The following is a 25,851-nucleotide window of genomic DNA, read 5'->3' on the forward strand; positions in this document are numbered from 1 at the left end:
GGCGTCTGACTTAATGTCCAATCCTCACCTTCTCGTGGTGCACCCTGTTAAGTATCTACCTGGATACTGAACGGACGAGGATGGGCTGGCAATTTGGGATTTAGCTGACCAAATTGTATTCTTATTGTCTTAAACCAAAATTTCAAATGATGGTACAACATGACAGAATTTCATGCTGGCTGGGAGGTCGCCCGGTTAAACAAGGCCCCCCCATTGTTTTCACCAGGGAACCAGGGCAAACAGCGAAAAGTCAGCTACCGGAACAAATCCTAAAACTTTCACCAACTCAACATTAACAGAGTTGAAGATCGGTACTATCAACATAAGAAGCCTGAATGGCAAAGAAATGGAGCTAGCTGAGGAATTGGATAAGTACCAGATCGACATAATAGGGATGACTGAAACAAAAAAGACAAAAACTGGTGAGATCTTTCTGAGCAATAAATACAAAATGTTATATTCAGGCAATGACAATCAAGGAAAAGCATGAGTAACCATAGTATTCAACACTAAATACGAGGCTAATCTTTTTGAATGGCAGGCAGTCTCAAGTAGAGTGATGTGGGCTAATATCAGAATGGGGAATTGGACAATGAGACTTATTTGTGCCTATGATCCTACAGAAGATTCTACTAAGGTAAAAGTGGAGGAATTTTTTGAGACTTTAGAGAAAGCAACTGACACAATGAAAAAGGAAAAGTTGGTCCTTGTTGGGGGATCTGAATAGCAGAGTAGGATATGATTGTCAGACATACAAAAATATTTTGGTAAAATTTGGAGAAAAGAGCAAAGCTAATAATAATGGCAAATATCTGTTGGATTTCTGCTCAGGACAAAGACTGGTTATTACTAACACCATGTTCCAACATAAACATGTGCACAAATTCACATGGAGAGAAGAGGCTAGGGATAAGAAAAGTCTCATTGACTATGTTATTGTTGATAGTGATGTTTTCTCCCTGGTGCAGGACACCAGAGTGTACAGAGGATTTGAAATTGGAAGTGATCACTATTTAGTCTTGAGCAGGATAAAATTGAATTTCATATTGAAAAGCATAACATGTAAGAAAGTTTTAAAGCGAATAAAAGTTGAGCAGCTCTCAGATGTGAACTGTAGACTAAAATACACAAAGATTATTGAAGATAAAATGAAAGAGTTTGAGAACAGGAATCAAACCTTGGCGATTCAGTGGCAAACTGAAGAAAACATTGATTGATTTTGCCAGAGAGGCATGTGGTGAGGTTGTGTGCAAGGATAGAAAAATCAGAACTCCATGGTGGACACAGGAAGTTAAAGAGGCAGTGAAGGAAAAGAAGAAAGCATATCAAAAGTTCCTGGCAAATAAGTCAGCTTGTGCTGTTAGAGAATACAGAGACAAATATAAGAAAGCTAAACACTGTGTAAAATAGCTAAACAAAAGTCATGGAAGGACTTTTCCAAGGACATAGAAAATAAATATCAAGAAAGGTGGTAAGATATTCTGGAGGTTGTTGAAGAAGCTCAGAAATGGAGGAAAGAGTGCTATAAAAGGAATTAGAGATGATAAAGGTAACATGAAAACAAGAGACAAAGATATCCTGGAAGTATGGAGTAATTACTTTGAAAAACTGCTAAATGAAACAACCAGTGATGACAACACAGTGGTAAAAGCCAGGAATACATATCCATACTTGAAGTAGAAAAAGCCATCAAAAGCCTGAAGTGTGGATAGGCAGCAGGAATAGTTGATATTCCACCAGAAACGCTCATGTATGGAGGTATACAAGTCATACAGTGGCTGCATTGCATAGGGTTCAGAAGGCTTGGACAGAGGGATGAATTCCAGATGATTGGAGTAGAGCTCTCTCATAGTACCCATATATAAAAAGGGAAATAAAACTGAATGTGAGAATTACAGAGGCATTTCATTACTGAGTGTTCCTGGTAAGATATATGCAAGTATACTTGAGAAACGGTTGAAAAGGATTGCGGAAGAGAAGCTTGGTGAAGAACAAGCTGGATTCTGGCCAAATAGAGACTGTCAGGATCAGATTTTAACTTTACGACAGATAGTTGAGAAATCATGGGAATATAACAAAGATCTGTATTTAAGTTTTGTAGATCTGACAAGGTGCCAAGAGAGAAGCTATTCGAAACGCTACAGTTATACGGTGTTAATGGGGCGTTATAACAAGCAATACTTAGTCTTTATTTGAGTTGTAAGTCTGCAGTTAAAATTGAAGGAAGTACAGGAAGATCGTTTAATGTTAAATCTGGTGTGAGACAAGGATGTACATTATCCCCTTTGTTATTCATTATCTATATGGATCACATTATGAAGGAAAGTGGTATTAAACCTGATATCAGAATTGGAGGCGTTAATCTCAGCCCTTTGCTTTATGCGGATGATGTTATACTTCTAAATGAATCCACTACAAATCTGCAAGATTACCTGACTAAATTGAATAACTGTTGTAATAGATATGCTATGAACGTCAGCATTAAAAAGACAAAGACAATGAAAATAGGCAGAAACATTGAAAATATCAACTACATTGTGAATGAAGAACTTATAGAACAAGTAAAACGTTTCATCTATTTAGGCACGATTTTTAGTGAAGATGGTAAATTAAATATGGAAATAAGACAACAGAATCAACAAAGCTGGTATGGTAGGAAGTCAATTGAATAAATTCATATGGAATAAGAGAGAAATTAGTCGGAACACTAAATTAGCTGTATACAAGACAGTGTTCAAACCAGTTTTAACTTATGGATCCGAGAGTCAGGAGTAAAACACTTGAACAAAGACTAGAGACCGCAGATATGAGATTCCTGAGAAAGAATAGAGGAGTGGACAGATGGCATCAATGGCAATATCATATTAAAAACGAGGATATTAGGAAAGAACTTGACATTGTCAGCATCCAGGAATGTGTTTGCAGAGTTAATCTCAGGTGGTATGGTCACTTAAACAGAATGGGCGAGGAAAGATTAGCAAAACAAGTTTTCTCTGCCATGTTGGCAGGAAAACGACCCAGGTACAATGTGCCTTAGATGATAGAAATATAAAATCTGATAATGTTGGAGTCTTGACAAGTAACAGACTGATTTGGAGGAAAATTGTAGATAGGAAGTTAGTAATGATGTAAATTTTTCATGTAGTACTATCATATCCTGTACACCCCTTGAGGATACATGTCAGGAATTTGATGATGATGATGATGAAGAAATGTGATAGAAACATAAGTTACTAAAGCGGTTTTATAGAGCAAATGATACTGAAAAAGTTGTAAGCATGTGGTTAGAATAATGGATAGATTTTTTTCTTTGTGAAAGAGTGGAATAGGTAGGTTTCCAGATGTAGTTGTGATTTTTGTGGGTGTCTGACATTAAAGAGACATATTGATATGAAGGTGGTCTGAAAAAGTTTTGGCCTAATAATAAAAAAACGAATTTATAATTTCAAAATTATTTATATTTTTCAACATAATCTCTCTTAAGCCTAATACATTTATTCAAGTGATGCTCCACCTCCATTATCTTATCCCTGTAGTGGTTCTCAGTAAGATCTGCAAAATACCACTCTACAGCTGTATTCACCTCTTGATTCGAAGAAAAACGCTGATCATCGATGGAGAGTTTTAGTTTTGGGAAGAGATAGAAGTCAAAGGGAACCTAATCTGGAAATAGGATGGATGTTCCAACAATTCATACTGCAGATCCCTTAATTTTCTCATTGGCAAAACACCTTTGTGGGCAGATGCATTGTCCCGATGAAAGATAATTTTTTTTCTATTGCAAACTGGGGTTTTTTCTCACGAATTTTTTCGTCTAGTCTGGTTAAAAGATGGGAATAATATTCCCCGGTTATTGTTTTACAGTTTTCAAGATAATTAATAAACAAAATGCCTTTATCATCCCAAAACACTGACGCCATGACCTTTCCTCCTGATGGAACCGACTTTGTCTTCTTTGGCGCTAACAAACTGTTTATGTCCACTGTTTTAACTGCTGTTTGGATTCTGGTGTCAAATGGTGAATCCGTGTCTCATCCATAGTAATAAATCAACACACAAAATCAGTTTAATTCTTGTTAAAACGTTCCAAGCACTGTTCAGAGATTTTCATGCGAGTGCGTTTTTGATCTGCTGTGAGCAAGCGTGGCACTCATCTTGTGTAAAGCTTTTTCATTTGCAATTCTTCATGCAAAATATATCCTACACATTCTTTTGAAATGCCTATAGTTTCAGCAATTTTACGCACTTTGACTCGCCGGTCATCCAATACGATGTTGTGCACTTGAGCAATGATTTCTGGTGTTGTTACACTTTTTACACATCCTTCACGTGGATCATCTTCAAGGCTGGTGTGGCCATGTTTAAACTTGGCAGCCTATTTCTTAATTTTTGAAAACGAAGGAGAAGAGTGCCCATAAACTTTTATGAACTTTGAATGAATTTCATAAACCTTATTTTACAAATAATTTTATAACTGCACGATACTCAAATTTTATCCATTTCAAGAGATACGAAAACACTTTTGCTTTAGACAGCTGTATAAAACAAACTACTTGATAGAATGACTTGCAATTTCATATGGATGCTTTTGACAGATGTACCATCTTAAAAAAAAATCTTGCCGATAATGTTGCTATTTATGGTCAAGGCCAAGAACCTTTTAGACCACCCTTGTATGCATTGTGTTAATAATGGTTAGCTTTGGATCCCATGGAGATGCCTGTGTTTTGTTATTATTATATGAGTATCTCCATGGCATCAGAAGACTCATCTCAGGAGACCTAGATTAACCTTTATACACACAATACTTATCATACCATTCCATTGTTTAAGGAGAGGTAAAATAGTTATTGTATTAGGGCACTTGCCGAAGCTACTTCTGGCAATTCATGCCACTCATTCCAACTCTTCAAGCAAAAATGTAGTCAACACACACACACACACACACACACACACACACACACACACACACACACACACACACCCTTATTAACCATTCTGTTACACAACTTCCAGGAATGACCACTAATTCTTTCTCTCTCCATGCTGAAAAATCACTTTTGTTTCAGTAATTTTTCATGATAGTAACTTGTGAGTTTCTATCATGTTCCCACTTTACTGTCTATTAGCTAAACTTTAAGGCTCACACACCTTCAATCTGTCCTTATAGGTAGCATTTAGGAGATCTGTCATCAGCTGGTCACTTGTCTCTGGATCCTCTCCACCATTACCACTATCTCCCGATCCCCAAGAAACCTTCCCCACCACCACATTAGTGCACACTAGTCAAGATACAGCTGAATCATAGCCTTATGAAGAGGGATAATAACTTCTCTATCTTTACTTGTTAGTGTTTTTTGACATTCAAGTAATCCATTGAACTATTTTGCCAACTTTTGCAATATGCCCTCTGGACTTCAACTCTCTTTCCACCATTATCTCCAGATCCCTAGCCTCATCAATTTCCTGCAATCTATTGTCATCAGTGTGATATATAGTGTGTAATATTTTCAATCCAAAGTGTATAAAACCTTACATTTTGCAACATCAAATTTGCAACTATTATCCTTTTCCCACACTGCCATATTTGCATCATTCTGCTGGATATCTACATGTGCCTTTATCAACTTTTGCCCCCTCAGTTTTCTTTGCATCATCAGCAAACAACTGAATATTACCTAGTCCTGAGGTTCTCCACTAGTTACCCTCATTCTCCTAGATTCCATTCCACCATAACTACTCTCTGATGTCTGTCTGTCAGTCACCCTCCCCCCCCTCATCCATACCAACAACTTCATATCCATTCACATTTGCTTCAACTTATGTAATGGTTCTTCATATGATATTTTGTCAAATGTCTTTGCAAAGTCTAGCAGTATCATGATGTAGTCATTTCCTTGCTGTGACATGTATTTAAAATGTGAATAAATTACTAATGCAGGACTTAACTTTTACCAAGCCATGCTGTCAGCCATAGAGATCATATTCCTATCCACCCATTCTTGGATTTTACCAACTCCTGAGATAATAATTGGCCTGTAATTTGTTACTGCTGTCTTCGAGCCAACTTTATGTGATGGAACCATCTTACTCTTTTTCCACTCCCTTGGAACCTTACTAGACTTGAGACTTAGATTAAATAACTGTCAGGAAAACTGCCAGTTGTCTTGTACATTCTCATAGCCTTTGGGCCAACATGCCATTCAGTTCTGCTGTATTCCCATAGATTTTTTCAATATGCTGAGCACCTGCAGTTCGTCTACCTCAATTTTTACATTAGTCTTTGTCACATCAGTAAGTTCAAAATCTCCACCAGGATCACTCACCCTTTTAAAGTGATCACTTAGTAACTCAACTATTTCTTTTGCTTTTGTCTTCTTTTATCGATATTGATTTAAATTATCCTTCCATAATCTCTCTCTTCTTTTTACTTGCTACATAGTGATAAAAACTTTTTTTTTGGATTTACTGTCACCTGCTTAGCTAATCTTTTCTCATATCCTGATTTAGCATTTCCTACCATAGTAGTTGCCCATCTTATCTGTACTTTGGATTGCTCATGAGCATGCTGATCATTTTTTCTTTATATTCTCTCCACAATAATTTTTGCAACTTCTGTATTAATTCACTATTCATCCATTTAACATCCACTTGGTTTGACTTTGGTCACAAACTAAGACTTTAAGAAATTTGAAAATGGACTTTTTTCTTTTTAACAAGTTATTAATCTCTACAGATTTACTCAGTTTAATTTATCTCTTTTATTGATTGCTTTTTATTTTTTTTAATAATGAAATTTCTCTTTCCAGCTCAAAAACCATTTTCCAAATAGGCCTATTATTTTATTAGGCTGGACTGTTGGAGCTTTAATTGCTTGTCATGTGAGTATTAGTCTCATTATAAATAATAATCTTAGCAATCAGAAAAACATGAGATTCGTATTTTTAAATGTTGCCCATTTACTATTAAAAAGTACTATTTTTGAGCAGGGTTGTGAGAATTATAGTCTGAAAAATCATATGCAGATATACCTGCTATATTATGTGGTTCATAATATACTTGTATACTCTGCTAAGTTATGCTGTTCATATACAGATATATACTCGACTATTCAGTGTTACATCATTATTCATTTTTTTTTAATCCTACTGACAAAAGGCTGTTAGCATATAGTACATTATTAAAATTACTGTTTAATTTTAGAATTTTTTAGAATTTGAGAATTTTAGTTTAGTTTGACTATTAATTCTTGTAGATAGGATAGGATATGTGTTGGTAACAAATGACTATTAAATTATTTAAGGAATTTACAATGTACTGGAATATTAATTAAAAGAAACTTTAATTAATACCTCCTATATTTCGGCAATGTCATATTGCCATCTTCATGGGAACATACAACAATGACATGTGCACGCAGGCCCTAAAAAGCAAATGAAGCAGAAGAGAGAGAGAAAACTACTGTTGTTCCTAGAGTCCTAAAGGTGCCCCCTATCGGGGTATATTGGGTTGTCTTGGCTGTTGGGGCTGAAGTTCTCAAGATGCAAGCTTCCCAAATTTGGGGTAGTCTCATGCACCCAAATTTGTTGAGATTTGGAAAGTTTTTTAGAGCTGAGGCTGATTCCATGAACAATCTTTCATATTTAAATTTGCTGTGGTGTATTTAGTGTAGTTTAGTTTTCCTTAACTGACATGGGTGGGCTAAGGTAAACTCTGCTGTTACAACTAAACATGGAACTCTTTCAAACTCAAGATTTCAGTAAACAGAACAGGGTTGTTGTTTTACACTGAGCAGTGAAATTAATGTACCCACTGTAAGATGAAATACAAAACTTGTCCCCTGTAGGATTCAAACTCACAGCATATCAGTTGCATTGTAGATATGTATACTGTTTTCTACTTGATTCTTGGCCAACCATCATCTCATTTTTCATGATTTAAGACTTGTCCTTAATATTAGCTTTCTGTTGGGAATCTTCCATTGTAATTTCATTGACTGCAATTTAGCATTAACAATTATGTAAATATCAATCTATTATGGACTTTTCCATACCATATGGTAGAAATGTGATATACAAGTCTTTACATATGGCATTCTTACCTCTCTTTTATATGCAGAATTTATAATATAGTTACTTAATAATTTAAGAGGGATACATTCAGGAGTACATATCAATAATTAAAGTTGAAATCTATCAGAAACCTGAAATGTGAACAGGCAGCTGGAGTAGATAATATTCAACCAGAAATTCTCAATTATTGTGATATAATAGTTTTGAACAGGTCTTGTCAGAAAGTTGGATTTTAATGATCAGAGTAGAATTCTTATACCCTGCGGAGATCGCGGGCAAAAAAATTGCAGCTTGGGTCGCGTGTATCCGAGAGTTACAATCTAGAAATTATTGAACAAAGAAACAAAGAAAAAAAAAAGCTAAACCAATACTATACTGACAACGGAGTTCGCAGTATCTCTCAGATATAATTTACTATCAAATATCACTTTTGCATTCGACTCTATCATTCTCATCATTGGACTCGAGTAACATTCGCTGAATCTCTTCAACATCTGATGGATTATCCAATCGATATATTTTTCCAGCCATTTTAATGGTAAATTAAAAAAAAAAAAAATACCATACTGACATCAGAGTTTGCTGTATTTCTCAGATACAATTTACTATCAAATATCACAAACCTTTACATAACATGTATTAAACTAAACTGATGGTTTAAACAGTGCAGAATATCACTTGTAATATATGTATGCACAGCTAGTCATGACCTCCAAGCTATAACTGGATATGTGTAAGAATATTTATATTAAAACAATTTGTTTGCATCTGTCAGATCAGCCGTGACCTCTCCAGGGTTAAAAAGGGAAACAAAACTGAATAGGAGAATTATAGAGGAATTTCCCTATCATGTTCCAGGTATGATTTATGTAAGCATTAAGAAGAAGCTAAGAAAAATTGTGGAATTGTACAGTGCAGTATATAGTCTATATAGTTATAAGTCAGCAGTTAGAATTGAAGTAGGTACAAGAAGATTGTTTGTAAAATCAGGTGTTAGACAAGGTGCATACTGTTCTCCACTGTTATTTACCATCTGTGTGGATGTCCGCACAGTTAGCCTAGTGGTTATGTGCTTCGCAACCATATGCGAAGCACATAACCACTAGGAATCGAACCTAAGACACTAGGAGTGTTCTAGGTTCGATTCCTGTCGACAACTTGAGGAGCTTAAGTACCTTCCTAAGCCATAGCCAAGTTAGCTGGTCCTGGGTGTGGACAGCAGGGTTTTTCTCCAAGTTTATCTAGGGTTTTTCATCCCACAAGCAGGCAAACTGGTCCCGTGAACACATGGATACAGTCAGGAATACTTAAGACAATCCCTCCAGCCATAGGTCTGAATTGTCAGCTATGCCGGTCCCGAGCCCAGATAAAAATATGGGGGATTGAAGTGGTGCCATACCTTCCCGTAAAAGGGGCTCACGGCCGTTGAATCTCTATAAGAAATGAATGATGGATCACGCTATGAAGGAAAATGGTATTTCATTAACCTGCAAAATCAGGATCTTCATCTTAGTGCTTTACTTATTCAGATAATGTTATACTCTTAAATAACTCCAGTACAAATCTTTATGTCTTCAACAAAACTGAATAACTACTGTTACAAATTTTGTAGAAAAATAAGTAACAAAAAGACAAATACTATGAAAATAGGCAGGAAAACGCAAAACATCAACTGTATCTTCAGTGGAAAAACATTTCAGCTGTTTAATATACAATTTTTAATGAAGATGGCAAATTAAATGTGAAGATAAATAACATGCTGACTTGGCTGACTGTGTGGTTAGTGTATCTGCTCCCCAATCAGCAGGCTACATGTTCAAATCCTGCCATGGATATGGATATTTGTGATTATCTTTAGGTGGTAGATGAATTTCATTATCTGGCATGAGACTACCACCCAGCTTATTGGTGGCCTGATGTGGCTAGCAAAAAGTTCTGTGTTTGGTTTATACAAGTAGAGGTTTCTAGACCAGGTAAAAAATGTGTAAAAAAATTACAAAAATAAATAGGGAAAAAACTCCTTAGCCCACCTGCAGTGCTAAGTACTATAGTTCAAAACCTTTCATGGGTGAGGGTCACTTAAAATAAATTAGCCAAAATGCTAAACTAGCCATGTACAAGACAGTGCTCAAACCAATTTTAACTTATGTACTTTGAGAGTTGGGTTAGAAATAAAAAATTAATAGTCTATTGTGTTAACTGTGTTAACTTAATTGCCTTAACAGCACAGTTGCTTAATTCTCATCCCCTGTCTCTTTGATAGCTTCATTAATAACAGTTCATCAATATGGATTGAATATATCACTCCTCATTCACTTCTTATCCATGATATTTCAATGTAATATCAATAGTATTACAACTTTAATATGCATTTCACATACTTGGCAACTTTGATGTGGATACACATCATGAAATAATTATTTCATGATGGTGCAAGCTGATGGGATGTGTGATATGGATCATATCCAATACAGAATCTTTGCAGGCTCATTTGAAAAGGCTGGTTCTATAGGCAAATGATAATGAGGTCAGTTCAGCGTTGCTAAGTGTAAGTTATGCATACTGGACTGAAGACATTGCAGGTAGAGTATTTTACTGGAAATTTGCTACAAGTGGTTAACCATCCAAACAGCAAATTTCCAGTAAAATACTCTACCTGCAATGTCTTCAGTCCAGTATGCATAACTTACACTTAGCAATGCTGAACTGACCTCATTATCATTTGCCTATAGAACCAGCCTTTTCAAATGAGCCTGCAAAGATTCTGTATTGGATATGATCCATATCACACATCCAATCAGCTTGCACCATCATGAAATAATTAATTACCATCCACAACACTCCCATATATTTAATGTATAAGTTTTATTTATTTATTTTATGTGCGAATTACAGAAAATGTAAGAGCATACATATAAAAGAGCATACACTCAAAATAACTGCATTTTTAAGATGAGATTTCTCTTCTTGGAATTACCCTGACATCAAGCCTCTCCTGGCATAAACAAAGCCATGGTCTCCTCAATAGAAGATGAAAGTGCCTCTGGATGAGGTCTTAACTAGTTTCTCCATACTTTAATGATCACTCCAGAGAAGCTGATTAGTCTAGAATTGGCTGCATCAGTCCTAGCTCAACCCTTTCATAACAAAATTATTTTTCCTCACATTACAACCATTGCATCCCCAGCTTCTAAAAAACTAGGATTTCTCTTTCGCTCAAGACATTACTTCACCTCTGAACAGCTATTAACCTTATACAAATCACAAATCTACCCAGCTCTCAAATACTGCTGTAACATTTGGAGTGGGGCTCCTAAGAGCTCCCTCAAAACTCAATACAGAAGAGAGCAAATCACATTCCTAAATGAGATAACTCCTGTGACTTCTATACCTATTTTTCATGGTCTGATTACCAAAACACCTATTCCATCCAAATAACAGAAGTAATTCTAACTGGAATAAAGGTCTTCCATTCCACCCAAAATCCCCAACCACTATTCACTTCTTGGTTATCCAACATCAGGGCAGACCAAAAAAAAACTTCATATCATTAGTGGTTCGAGATGAAAACTGCTGCTTTGGCCTATGCTGCAGTTCTCGACAGCTGCATAAAAATCATCAATAAATGCAACTCTGATTTTGAAATGGCTCAATGCAGAAAACTTACATCCTGTTCAAATGCAATTGAGCTTTCTGCTCTCTTGGAATGGCCACTGGATGCAACTTCTTCCCTTCTATTCTCTGATTTCTTATAAATCCTGATGGTACAATTGTAACATTACTGAGAGCTAAATTAGGTAGACTTGGTGAGAAGATTGATGCCTCCTGGCACTATTCTTCTTTAGTTCCCACATAAATGACCATACGAACTACTTCTCACAATTCTAAGTCTTAGGGTCATGATGGAATTCCTGCAGTTGCACTAAAAATGTGTGCTCCAGAATTAACACCTATCCTATATCTTATTTTCAGTCTTTCCCACTAGTCTGGTTGCTACTCTATGGCATAGAACTAATTTATATTTAGTCCATTCTGGAAAAAAAAAATTATAAAATTCAATCATGAAACTATCATCTTATTACTCTCACTTCAGGACTTTCAGAAATCATAAAGAGGATCATCAAGAGCGAACATCTTCACCAGCTAATTACTGACCAACAATATGGATTCAGCCACTCTTGATCCACAGTCCACCTTTGCAAACAAGCCATAAAAATATTTGGAAACGTTCATGTATTACTGTTGATATCTCTAGGACATTCGATCAGATCTGACCTGCCTACGTTTACCTAGAACTTGCCAGCAGGCAAGCTCTAGGTAAAGGTAGGCAGGCCATAATCTTGTGATTTGCCTTTGCATTTGGATCACCCATTTCTTTTTTTTTTTGTTCTTCCCTACATATTGCAGTAGATGGCTTCCTCTTCTCAGATTTCCCCACTAATGCAAGTACTCTAGGGTTCTGATTTTTACCTACCCTCTGCCTCTTATACAAAACATTGCTTCATATCCTAGTTACAGTTTTGCTGATAACATTACACTACATTCTTCTTCATTTGTCAAACTTTGTTAGTATAACCATTGAAGCTTCAAAATTTTCCATTACCAGTGCCTTAATCTCTGATCTTGCTATTCAGTGAAGTAAAGATAACCTTGTGAACTTCAGTCTACCAAAATGCACTCCTATCTTATTTTTTGCAAGGAAGTACTCATTTTACTTCCCTTAATCATTGATATTATCCAAGATCTCTAAACAAGATCAGATCTCTTCTTGGGCTTACTTATGCCTTCAGTTTTTTCCTGTCACAAACACTTATCACCATAGCATCATCCTGTAAAAAACAAGTTCTCATTTTCTGCTCAAGACATTGCAGCTACTAATGCTACAGAAATCCCAAATCTACCTGCCCTTGAAATAATGCACCCACCCACCTACCCAAAATTAAGCAAGCTAATATTCTGTCGTAATATTTTTACAGCCTTTAAAAAAATAAAAGTAAATAATGCAAATATTTTTAATTTATATGTGCAGCTAATAATCTTAGTTTCTTACATATATTTTCTTTTCGTTTATAACATTGATTAATGGAAAGAAAATTATTACAGTATTTATTATTGCTACCATTATTACGGTATTATTAATAGTATTACAACTAAATTATTACTGTTACTCAAATGTAAGACTTGGAGGAATATGATGACAGAAAGAAAAACAATGCTTTGTAGAACATTATAATCAAAGGTAGAAATGTGGGGAATTATGAACATCATGCATGAAAAACAAAAAAATGTTATGCAGTTATACTGTAATTAATTGCCTTTTCTTTTCTTACTATGCAAATATTAACATTCATTATTTCCACAGCAGTTCAAGTTATTACAACTAACAGAAATCCTAGTGGATTGATTGCAGACCAGTTTATCACCAAAGGCAGGCAAGCAAACTTTCAGCCAAGTTTCTTGGCTGTTTGAAGTGTTAGCTCTGAAAATATTACAAGGAAGTAGAATAGAATAATTAAACAAAATCAGAGTAGGATATTGTGATGATATTTAATGATATTCATGACATGATTTTATGATCATGGGATTTATTATATGGCACTGACTTGCTTCACTTGGGTTACTTTAAGTGAATTGTTAGATAAGAAGCACACTGACAAAGGCATTCAGAATAAAAGAAATTAATAAAATAAAAGTTAAAATAGAACAAAAAAGTGAACTTTTTTTTTTAATAAAACAGTGCTAAAATTTCAGAACAAAATAAATAAATGCTAGCAAACAGCATTTATTAATTTGAGAAATCAACACAATCTGCAGTCTTGTGATAAAGTAAGATCATCCATAGCAGAGAGAAAGTTGTGTTACTCAGAAAGCAAACTACATTATTCATGCTGTTGACCTTGACCATAAGAGCAATGTTTCTACGAGGAGTAGTTACCATGGAATTTTATTAATTTTGTGTCTTCTGTCTAAATAAAGTTTAAAATAAACAGTCTGTTGTAGACGTTAAAAAATTAAAAAAAAATTATTTAAGCTAGGAAAGAGCTGTATTACAAATAAAAAAAAAATCAGCTAACTCCTTTTATTCCCTTATAGGGAGTAGGCAAGGTTTCTTTAAGCCTGTCTAATTTTTGGAGACTGAGTGGGCAGTTCAATCTCCACTAGTAGCCAATCAGAGATAACTGACCCAGGACCATCACTAATTTTAAGCAGCAACCAATGAAAAAGGCTTCTCTCAAGTACTGCCATCTTATGGTCCTAACCCTAGCACAATACTTTTAATGTCTGAAATAGTGGGTTCTGGGGTTGATTTTCTTACATTTACACGATGAAAAACCCTAGTGTTTCAGGAGAAAAAAAAATCCGCTTGCCCATGCCAGATATCAACTAACTTTAGAACTGGTTGAAGAAAGGCTTAGAAGAAGAAAAAGTTCCTATAGTCAGCAACTAGAATCGAACCTTGTTTGCCATTCTTTGGGCAGCCAAGCACTGAGAAGTGCAAACACCATTTCACTGAGCTACACAAGCTCGTCTGTATTACAATATTCAGCTAAAATTTAGTTGAAAGAGAAATTACAAAGACAGTGCAAATAATGACGTTCAAGAATATATTTTTGTTTTTCTCTTCCATAAATATGCAAAAATATGTCCTTGGACTTCATGGAGAAAAGTCCTTGGTTTTTCTTGTTGATCCTTGGTTTTCTTTAATTTTCATTCCTAGATTAATATTTTTAAGTCATTTGACATAAATTAGAATAGATTCTGATTACTAGGTGAACTGCCAATCTTAATCTGCTATATAAAATATAAAAATGGCAAAAAAAAAGGGAAAATTTATTTTTAGTAATGTCTCTCCGTACCACAGGATGTTTGAATGTCTGACATCAGTGGAACAATGTGTTAAATTTTAGTGCAGTTTAAATATAACATAATTGTTTTAATAATAAATATATAGCAAATGGTATTTTGTGTACAGTATATATTTAATTTAGGAAAATTTAAAAAACGTGTTTTGGGACATATATTAATAAAATGTTATCTCTGCATTCTGGTCAATTTGGAACTTGGGATCTGAAGTAAATAATGATATTTTGGATAAAAGACTTTTTACAAATTGTATTCTTTCATTTACATTATTTATTATGCACTTTTTTTTTTAATATTACTTATTTTTTCTCTGTAGGTGGCCCTCATAGAATTGGTTACTGCAGTGGTGTGTCTTGGATTTCCACTAACAGGCATCAATGGATCACGAGGGGTAATAATTGTATAAAAAGAATATTACTTACAAGTCAAGGATCTGCAGCAAACATTTCATTTTTGTAAAATAATTTGACCTGATATTCATATTTTCATATTTTGAAGTTCATGAGGAGACAAGAGGAGGAGTATACAATTTTATTATTATTATTATTATTACGGGCAACTTCAAGGAGTCCTTAGACTCATTGAGGGAGGCCCTAAACATCATGTCAAGAACAACTATTCAACATCCACACAGTATCTATCATGCTTTGCCTGAACTCATTCACAGTCATGGCACCCACAACAGACTCTGGCAGCTTATTCCACTCATTCACCACTCTCCAAGTAAAAAACATAGCTCTAACACCCTTGCTAAACACACTCTTGCCCAGTTTCTATGGATGGCCCCTAGTCCTCCCACCACCACCAGTCCTGTTCTCAAAAATATCTTCTGAATTAATCTTATAGAAACCTCTCTGTAATTTGAATGTCTCAATCATATCCCCCCCCCTCTTCTGCCTATCAACCAATTTCTGCAACCCACAAATCTTCAACCTGTTCTCATAAGGTTCATTCCATAGACTTGCTATCATCTTGGTCACTCATCTGGATCCTCTCCACCTCCTCTCCATCAAGAAGAAACCCTGGCACCAATATCTGGGAACAATAGTCTAGATGGGGTCTTATCAAGGCTCGATGCAGAGGAATAATAACTTGCTTGTCTCTGCTTGTCAAAGTATTCTTCAGTAACCAAGTGATTTGATGAGATGATTTAGCCACTTTTGCAATGTGTCCCCTAAACTTCAACTCTCTATCCACCAACACTCCTGAATCCTTGGCCTTGTCAATCTTCTGGAGTATACTACTGCTATCTTTTCACCCCAAAATGCATAACCTTACACTTTGCCACATTAAAATGACATCCATTCTCCTTAGCCCAGTCCTCCAATCTATCCAAATCATCCTGCAAAATTTTGACATCATGTGCATTCACTATTGCTCTACCCAACTTTGCATCATCAGCAAACAAATGAATAGTTCCTCTCAGATCCTTTCCAATATCATTAATGAACAAATTAAATAGTAGTGGTCCAAGAACAGAATCCTGTGGCATACCACGTCACAGGCCGTCTTTTGGACTCTACTCCTGAATAAACTACTCTCTGATATCTCTCCATCAACCACCCTCCTATCCATCTCACCAACCCTATATCCATTCCCATATGCTGCAGTTTACTGATTAGAATTCCATGTGGTATCCTGTCAAAGGCCTTAGCAAGGTCCAGCAGTATCACTGTAAACCCATTACCCTTATCCAGTTCGGCCATCACTGTGTTATAAAACGTGAGCAAGTTACTGAGGCATGATCTACCCTTCACAAAACCATGCTGTCCCCCATGCAGTATCCCATTTTCATCTATCCATTCCTGTATTTTTCTCTTGATATTTTGACTACTTTTTCCAAAACCTTGACAACGACTCCTGATATGCTGATCAGTCGGTAATTTGCAACAGCAGTCTTGGAACCTCCTTTATGCAGTGGAACTATTTTCCCCTCTTTCCACCCCCTTGGGACTAGCCCAGACCCGAGACTCAAATTAAACAAAATGGTCAAGGGTACTGACAATTCTTTAGCTGCATCACGTAAGACCCGAGCTAGTATACCATCCAATCCCACAGATGTATTCACATTAAGGTTTTATAATATGCTATTCACCTCCATTTCATTCACCTCAATTCCTGTTTAAGCTATTGGTTCCTTCATTTCTGCAGTTTCACCACCTGGATGATATACTCTTGCAAAGTGCTCACTCAGTAATTCCACTATATCAACTGATTCAGTTGCCTCCCTACCATCGGCATTCCTTAAAATCATTCTGCCGTATTCATTTTTCTTTTACTTGCAGCATATCGAAAAAACTGTTTGGGATTCTCTTTAGCTTGCAGGGCTAATTTCTTTTCATAATCCGCTTTTGCTTTTTTTACCACACTCGTTACCCTTCTGGCCTGTGCTTTATACTGTTCGTGTGCCTGCCGGTCACCTTTCTCCTTAAATTCCCTCCACAGTTGTTTCTTTTTGCAGCTCAAGCTTAATGGTGTTATTCATCTATTTAACCCCTACTTGATTTACTATCCGGACTCTAGGTATACAGTCAGCCATTACCTCCTTCAAACGCTCCTTTACCGCTTCCCATGCAATATCAACCTCCAGCCCTTGCAGTTTTAAATGCCTGGCACTGAACCAAGAAATCTCCTAAGCTTGTCATACTTACCAACCCGGTAATTCCACATGTACCTTGTCTTAATTGAAAATTCCACGCATTTAGCCACCTCCCAGGTCAAGACCTTATGATCACTCTCACCAATTGGTGGCAACGTGGTCATATTCAATACAGTCAAATTCTCAGATACAATTACTAGGTCAAGCACTCTCGAACCCCTAGTATATTCCATTACATGTTGTCTCAGGTAGTTATCCCTTAATAACTGCATAAAATCCAATTCCTTCCTCCCACATGTCCTCTCCTCCTTCCAATCAGTGTTACCATAGTTGAAATCCCCCATAATAATTACCCTCCTTCCACTCTTTGCATCTATTTGCTTATGCATACTATCTCCACCAGCTGTATATCATCTGCTCTATAGCAGCACCCAGCTGTATATTTTGTTCTGCTAGTCTCAATCTCCTCACACCAAATAGCCTCAAATGTGTTCTTTTAACTATCCTGCATTTCACTTCGATTCTCCTTGGCTGCAGTTCATCAGCTATCATCAATAACACTCCTCCCACCATTTTTTTCTCTCTGTCCCTCCTGAACACACTATACCCATCACATTTTATTCCATTAGCTAAATCATCTTCTGTCAGCAATGTCTCACTAATGCCAATAACCTGTGGCCAGGAAGAGCCAACTAAGGCCAAAAATTCTTCCTTCTTATTCCTAATACTCCTGGCATTAGTATACATGAAGTGCAGAAGCCCGTTAGTCCTACCCCTATCTTGATGCCTTATACTAACTATCCCATTCTGATTTGTTGTCCTTCATACTAGCTCTGGCATATTATACACATTCTTGCACACAACTGCCTCACTTATGTCTGCATATCCCCCCCCCCCCAATAGCTCTAGTTTCCCTGATTCTGCACATTCACTTCATTCAGCAACACTTTTTCCAGTCTCCGCATGCCAAATCCGTCCAGGTGCAAACGATCCATCTTGTATAAGTTCTTTCGCCCATCAAACTCACTCCACATGTCCACAAACTCCACACCACTCCTCCTGCATAACCTGCGCATAGTCATGTGCAGTTATGGCCCTGCTTCTCAACTCTTCTCTGTCATACCGTGGCAACAGACTCACTATCTTAACTCTCTCACTCTTTTCTTTTGCTACCTCTAGTAATTCCTTCAAGTCCTCTCTCATAGCAAATTTTTCATCTTTTAAATCATTCGTTCCTGCCACTACTATCAGTTCTTTCACCCTCTGCTCTTGCGCTCTAATAGCCTCACTTACATCCATAATTTTCAGATCCGGTAAGTACGATTTTGTCACACTCTCATCTATTTCACCTCTTACTATTGAATCACGATGCAACACTCGCTCCTTCATTTTTTTTACACTCCCGATCATGCTCTAATTTTTCTTATCACACATTTGCTTCTTTCCGTTAGCTGATGCACTTGGTAAACAATTTTGTAATCACTCCAACTGCCACTTCGCCCTATGTATCATTCTGCACAACTGTGCAATCTCCCTCATTGCAACTAACTCTTAATTGTTTTATCAGTCAAACCATTCTCTCGCTCTGCACTTTCACTTTCACTTTCAACACCACTCTCAATGCTATCTGGCACTACATTGCAAATTCCTATCATATCACTATTTTCTATCACATTATGACTTTCATCTACTACATTGATCTCACAACCTGAGACACACTTCAAATCCTTGCTTGCCTTACACTTTCCCACCACTATCATTATCGAACCAAACTCCAGCCGCTCTGGGGAAAAGCATACATCCTACAGACGTTACACTGAACGAACTCCCTTTGGTTAAAATTTTTAAACAAAGATGGCGATGATATGGACACCATTGTCTTTCTACTCATTGGTGCCATGTGCTATGCTACATATCTATCTTATTTTATCAAAATTCTAATTTAACACTAATTAAAACAAACTTTTTATGCTAACCAGCTTAACTCTGCAATATACTATAATTCTGGCACAATTTTTAAACTGATAACGCTATTTTTTGAGAACTAAATAACTTATCTTTCGGAGCTCTTCAAACGTAGTCCTACCATCAACACACCCCTATACATCAGTGATTACATTAACACATATCAATGTGTTAACCTTTACTATATGAATATAATAAATTTAGTTTAATCCTTTATCCAAGTGTGAGCAAACAAAGTTTGCACCTGAAGTATCTTCAGGACTGGGGTAAGGTGGTACAACACCAGGGCACTCCTTGCAGAGGTGGAGCAAGCTACCAACACTCCTATCTCAGTATCTCCCATAATGCAAAACGCATCACCTTGTGGATATGTCTAATGTTATGCATTAAGGGAAGGGCCACAACCCAGACTAGTTTTGACCTTTATTGAGGTCTCTTCAGTGGGAGCCAGGCCCAAGTGGAGATACCAGGCAGAAGCATTTGCAGGTCATCTCTACCTATAGAAGTTGCCAAATTGTGTGCCACCTTTTTTAATAAATTACTCTGGATTTAGAGAAAGATGTTGAAAGTTTATTTTTCACTTGGTTAGAGTATAATAAATTTAGTTTAATCCTTTATCCAAGTGTGAGCAAACAAAGTTTGTGCCTGAAAGTATCTTCAGGACTTGGGTAAGGTGGTACAACACCAGGGCACTCCTTGCAAAATTGGCAACTCCTATAGGCAGAGATGACTTGCTAATGCTTTTGCCTGGTATCTCCACTTGGGCCTGGCTCCCACTGAAGAGACCTCAATAAAGGTCAAAACTAGTCTGGGTTGTGGCCCTTCCCTTAATGCATAACATTAGACATATCCGCAAGGAGATGTGTTTTGCATTATGGGAGATACTGAGATAGGAGTGTTGGTAGCTTGCTCCACCTTTGCAAGGAGTGCCCTGGTGTTGTACCACCTTACCCCAGTCCTGAAGATACTTTCAGGCGCAAACTTTGTTTGCTCACAATTGGATAAAGGATTAAACTAAATTTATTATACTCTAACCAAGTGAAAAATAAACTTTTACTATATGAAGTTATAAAGGATGGAGAAAACATTTTGTGATTGGATCTTTTGCTTATCATTCAGGTGATGTAATTTTATAACGATTTTGATCCAGTTTTGATCTTGTCTTATAGATGGTTATTCCTGTATGTTTATGATAATTACTTCTAATGACATATTCAACGAAAGTTACTACTAACCAGTTTAGTATGGTACAGTATGACCTTTGTAGTTTTTGTATCAAATAAACTAGAAACCAACCAACCAACTACTGACCAGTGGTTTATGCATAGTGAAAAATCTTGCACACATATATTCAGTAATCTTGCACCAAGTGGTCACCAAAGAGGATAATTAAATGCATGTATACGAATGCCTAAAGTATCAGAAATAAAGGAGACATGTTTTTGATATTAGTCAGCTGTACTTAGCCAAAAATTCTCAGCATAAGCAAAACCTAGTTAACAGAAATGAGAGGTAAGATATTATATGTTCAGCAAGGACAGGAGGAGAGGTATTACTACTGATAGCTGAAGAACTTCAACCAACAAAAATAGTTAAGTAGGATTTTAGATCTGAGGGAGGTGGTTCATTTGAGGCTATTATGTGTGAGATAGAAGCCAATAGGATAAAATATATTGTTGGATGCTACTGTTATGAGCACTTATTATGAGGGACTTGAACTGTAGGGATATAGATTGAAAGGAGAAAAGGGCATGTGGCAAGTTGGAAGTGGAATTTATGCAGTTACTAAGAGATAACTATGGGAAACAACATGTGATGGAGGGGGGGGGGGAACTATGAGTTTAAAGCTGTTGGATCTGGTAATATCGTCAGAAGATCTGTTCATATCCACGGTAGCAACTAAGCCTCTAATTGAGGAAAGTAACTATGCCGTCTTTCAGTAATATTCAGTAATCTTGCACCAAGTGGTCACCAAAGAGGATAATTAAATGCATGTATACGAATGCCTAAACTATCAGAAATAAAGGAGACATGTTTTTGATATTAGTCAGCTGTACTTAGCCAAAAATTCTCAGCATAAGCAAAACCTAGTTAACAGAAATGAGAGGTAAGGTATTATATGTTCAGCAAGGACAGGAGGAGAGGTATTACTACTGATAGCTGAAGAACTTCAACCAACAAAAATAGTTAAGTAGGATTTTAGATCTGAGGGAGGTGGTTCATTTGAGGCTATTATGTGTGAGATAGAAGCCAATAGGATAAAATATATTGTTGGATGCTACTGTTATGAGCACTTATTATGAGGGACTTGAACTGTAGGGATATAGATTGAAAGGAGAAAAGGGCATGTGGCAAGTTGGAAGTGGAATTTATGCAGTTACTAAGAGATAACTATGGGAAACAACATGTGATGGAGGGGGGGGGGAACTATGAGTTTAAAGCTGTTGGATCTGGTAATATCGTCAGAAGATCTGTTCATATCCACGGTAGCAACTAAGCCTCTAATTGAGGAAAGTAACTATGCTGTCTTGTTCTGGGAAGTTGCTAAACATATGGACATCTACAAAAATTCTTTCTTAAGAACTACTTGGTGATTATGACAAACTTGGGAGGCAGCTTGGAGCAGTGCAATGGCATATGAAACTACAAGGAAAGAATGTCAGTAGTGCAGGAAGTGGTCAGGGAATGTTTGAGAGAAGCAGTATCGGACTGCATACCCAGGTTTAAGAGGATAAACCAAATAGGGTTAAATGGGTGAGAAGTGTGATATAAAGCAGGAGCTGCAAAAAAAGAAAGCATTGAGGAGGGTATATAAACAAAAAAAAAAAAAAAAAGTGCTTATGAGCAATCCAAAGTGCCAGCAAGAATGGTGACTAGTATGGTAAGCAAGGACAAATCAGGTTATGAGAGAAAATTAGCTAAGCAGGACAAAATAAATGCAAAAGAGTTTTTTCTCTATGTTGCAAGAAAGAGAAAGAAAGATTATGGAAGGATAATTTAGGATAACACAGAAGCAGTCAAGCTTAGTAGTAGTCAAGCTACTACTAATGATCACTTTGCAAGGGTGTATCATCCAGGTGGCGACTTTTCAGTGGGTGATGCAAGAATTGAATTAGATGAAATGGAGGTGCTCAGCATATTGAAAAATATCTGTGTGAATACAGCAATAGGACTGGATGGCATGTTGGCCCACTGTTATGAGAATGTGCAAGACAACCTGCAGATCTGATGACGTTATTAAATCTAAGTCTCAGGTCTAGCAAGGTTGTGGAAAAATGATAATTCCATTATATAAAGTTCGTTTCAAGACAGCAGTAACAAATTACAGACCAATTAGTATCTTAGGAGTGGTGGTTAAAGGTAAAATCCAGGAATGGGTGGATAGGAATATGATCTCTATAGTTGACAGCATGGCTTAGTAAAAGGTAAGTTCTGCCTTAGTAATTTATGCAAAAGCGACAGCGAAGAAATGGCTACATCATAATATAAGATGGAGCAAATGTGAATGGATATGAAGTTGGTGGCATGGATATGTGTGTGTGTGGGGGGGGGGGGGGGACTGACAGACACCAGATATTAATATATGGTGAAATGGAATCTAGGAGAATGACAGTGACTAGTGGGAATGATTAAATTATGGATATTCAGCTGCTTGCTGTCAATGCAAAGCTGGGGTGGGCAATAGTTGATGAAGGTGATATAGATATTGTTGGATCGTAGCTTCTGCTCAATCAAGTTTTATCGTCTTATAGTTCTCTCTCGTTAGTATTTAACTAATCGTAGGCTGATATATCATCCGAACATGAAGAAAATTTATATTATACTGCGCCACTCCATGTTCTGAATTGCATGAGCAACTTTGATAAATCAACCATCAACTGTACTAGGTTATTATAAAACTGATTTTAGGCCAAGGTTTTCTTTATTATATAAGGTTCCCGCTACGATTCAAATTATTTTAATGAGCGGTGCAATGAAAAAATCAGGCAAATACAAGATTCAATTAAATTAAAATTATTTAATGCAGTGTCACATAAATTACATCATAACACAGTATTGCAACAGGGACATTACAATTGAACGAATATAAAGCTCTCATTAAGATACTAATATACTACTCAGCTGAGCTTAAAATTTATAATTAAAAACTATATTAGCAGATCTTATTCTTCTTGTTATAAAGAACTTCTATCACAACTTTACTCTGACGAAGGTTACATCTCAAAACATTTTAAATATCAAATCAGTTCAAGATATTCAGAAAGAATACAACTCATGAACCATCAGCCATTCATTTGTAATTCTCTGAGCTCAGTCAATCAAAATTAGTTCTTGTAAGTTCGAGATTCCTAAATTACAACAAATAGGTTTCTCAATATTCTCGTTCAGTCAATGAACACCTAATTCAATAATATAGCATTTGTCACTTGAAGAGGGGAAAAGTCTTAGCACATCACACATTAAATCTTGACTTGCTAAATACAGCAACTAGGAATAAATTACTTTCAGCGGAATTAATTTTCATTACTTCACACTAAGTATAATAAAGTAATCTTACCAGGATATAGCTTCTTCACATCATAAGGAGATCGAACAACATCTTTAAAGTCCTTGCTGACTTTTACTTTGTAGTAACATAAACTTAAAAGAATCTTCTATTTCCGCGATTGATTTATAGACTCGGGAGAATATAACCTTTTTTGCACTCAGTTTAAATTATCTACCCATTTCTTCATTTTCTTATACATGTTATCCTATGTCCTGCACTTTTCCACTGCTAGGCGTTAGGAAGTTTTGGTAGAAATCCAACTCCTAAAAAGGTAAGTTAAAATGCCAAGTAATTCCCGGTCCTTTCTATTCCGTTTTCGGCATGTCAAAATCCCCCTTCAGTCTCTAGCTACCGTTCTCTATACTCCCTCACTCGTTTCTCCTTTTTACTTTCGTTTTTGTGTCTACCGTTCCTTTTTCCCACCAGTAACTGGTTCTCACCGGTTTAGCTCACATCGAACTTGCTTTTCCCTTGGTATATAGTAGTTCAAGCTCCAACACACGCTAGGAGAAATTTGCATTATTTCTCACACCTAATCAAATGATATCACAAGGAATCTTCTGGATATATTAAAATTACATACATCACAGCTTCTTATATTATTATTTTTAAAGGAATAAAGCAAATAAAATAAATGACACTTTAATACAGAATCTTTTCATGTCTATGAAATACCCTAAAATTACATAAATAAAATTAACTAACAAAACTCAAAAGGAATTACATGAATAACATTTTATAAGCAAGAGACTAACAAAATAAATTTAAATATGTTCTGCTTATGATGTGGTAGATCATGTTAATTATGAATGAAGTATTATTAATTATAAATATCTTCATTCACAATTTAACAATATCCTGTAGGATGATGTAAATAAATTGGCAGTGTGGACAAAGGATAATGGTTGCTAATTTAATGTTGCAAAACTTTAATGTTCAAAAATGTTCACAGCTTCTTATATTATTATTTTTAAAGGAATAAAGCAAATAAAATAAATGACACTTTAATACAGAATCTTTTCATGTCTATGAAATACCCTAAAATTACATAAATAAAATTAACTAACAAAACTCAAAAGGAATTACATGAATAACATTTTATAAGCAAGAGACTAACAAAATAAATTTAAATATGTTCTGCTTATGATGTGGTAGATCATGTTAATTATGAATGAAGTATTATTAATTATAAATATCTTCATTCACAATTTAACAATATCCTGTAGGATGATGTAAATAAATTGGCAGTGTGGACAAAGGATAATGGTTGCTAATTTAATGTTGCAAAATGTAGGCTTATGCACTTTGAATTGAAAATATCACATACTATGGATCAAATCCAACACAGAATGAATGATGGATTGCAGCAAATTGATGAGGCTAGGGATTTGGGGATAATAAATGACAGAGAGTTGAATTTCAGAGGACATATTTTAAAAGTTGACAAAATAGCTTAATGGATTACTTGGATGTTGAAAAACATTAACAAGTAAAGATAGAGAAGTTATCATCTCTCTTTATAAGGCTATGATTCAGCTGTATTTTGACTAGTGTGTACTGATTTGGTCATGCAAGTTTCTTGGGGGGGGGGGGGTCAGGAAGTGGTATGGAGAGGATTCAGAGATGAATGACTAGCTGTTGATAGGTGTGTGGAATGGCACCTATGAGGACAGACCGAAGGTGTGTGAGCTGCAAAGTTTAGATGGTAAACAGAAAGAGGGCTCATGATAGAAACCTATAAGTTACTAAATAAATTCTGTAAGATTAATAAAAAAAAGAAATATTTCAGTACATGATGAGTT

General features: G+C 36.1%; 1 protein-coding gene across 4 annotated transcripts in view; it reads left to right on the forward strand.

Annotated features, from left to right (window-relative positions):
- Positions 1–25,851, forward strand: part of Rcd1 (Reduction in Cnn dots 1) — a 234,562-nt gene that overhangs the window by 131,686 nt on the left and 77,025 nt on the right. For all 4 annotated transcript variants that reach the window (XM_090391133.1, XM_090391131.1, XM_090391134.1 and 1 more), the window contains exons 8-9: positions 6,810–6,881; positions 15,253–15,327. In XM_090391133.1, coding sequence (XP_090247259.1) covers positions 6,810–6,881; positions 15,253–15,327 — 147 coding nt within the window. The remainder of the gene's footprint in view (positions 1–6,809; positions 6,882–15,252; positions 15,328–25,851) is intronic.

This window comes from Typopeltis vanoorti, chromosome 4 (assembly GCF_054136105.1).
Source record: "Typopeltis vanoorti isolate ZY-2024b chromosome 4, IOZ_Tvanoo_1.0, whole genome shotgun sequence".
NCBI lineage: Eukaryota > Metazoa > Arthropoda > Arachnida > Uropygi > Thelyphonidae > Typopeltis > Typopeltis vanoorti.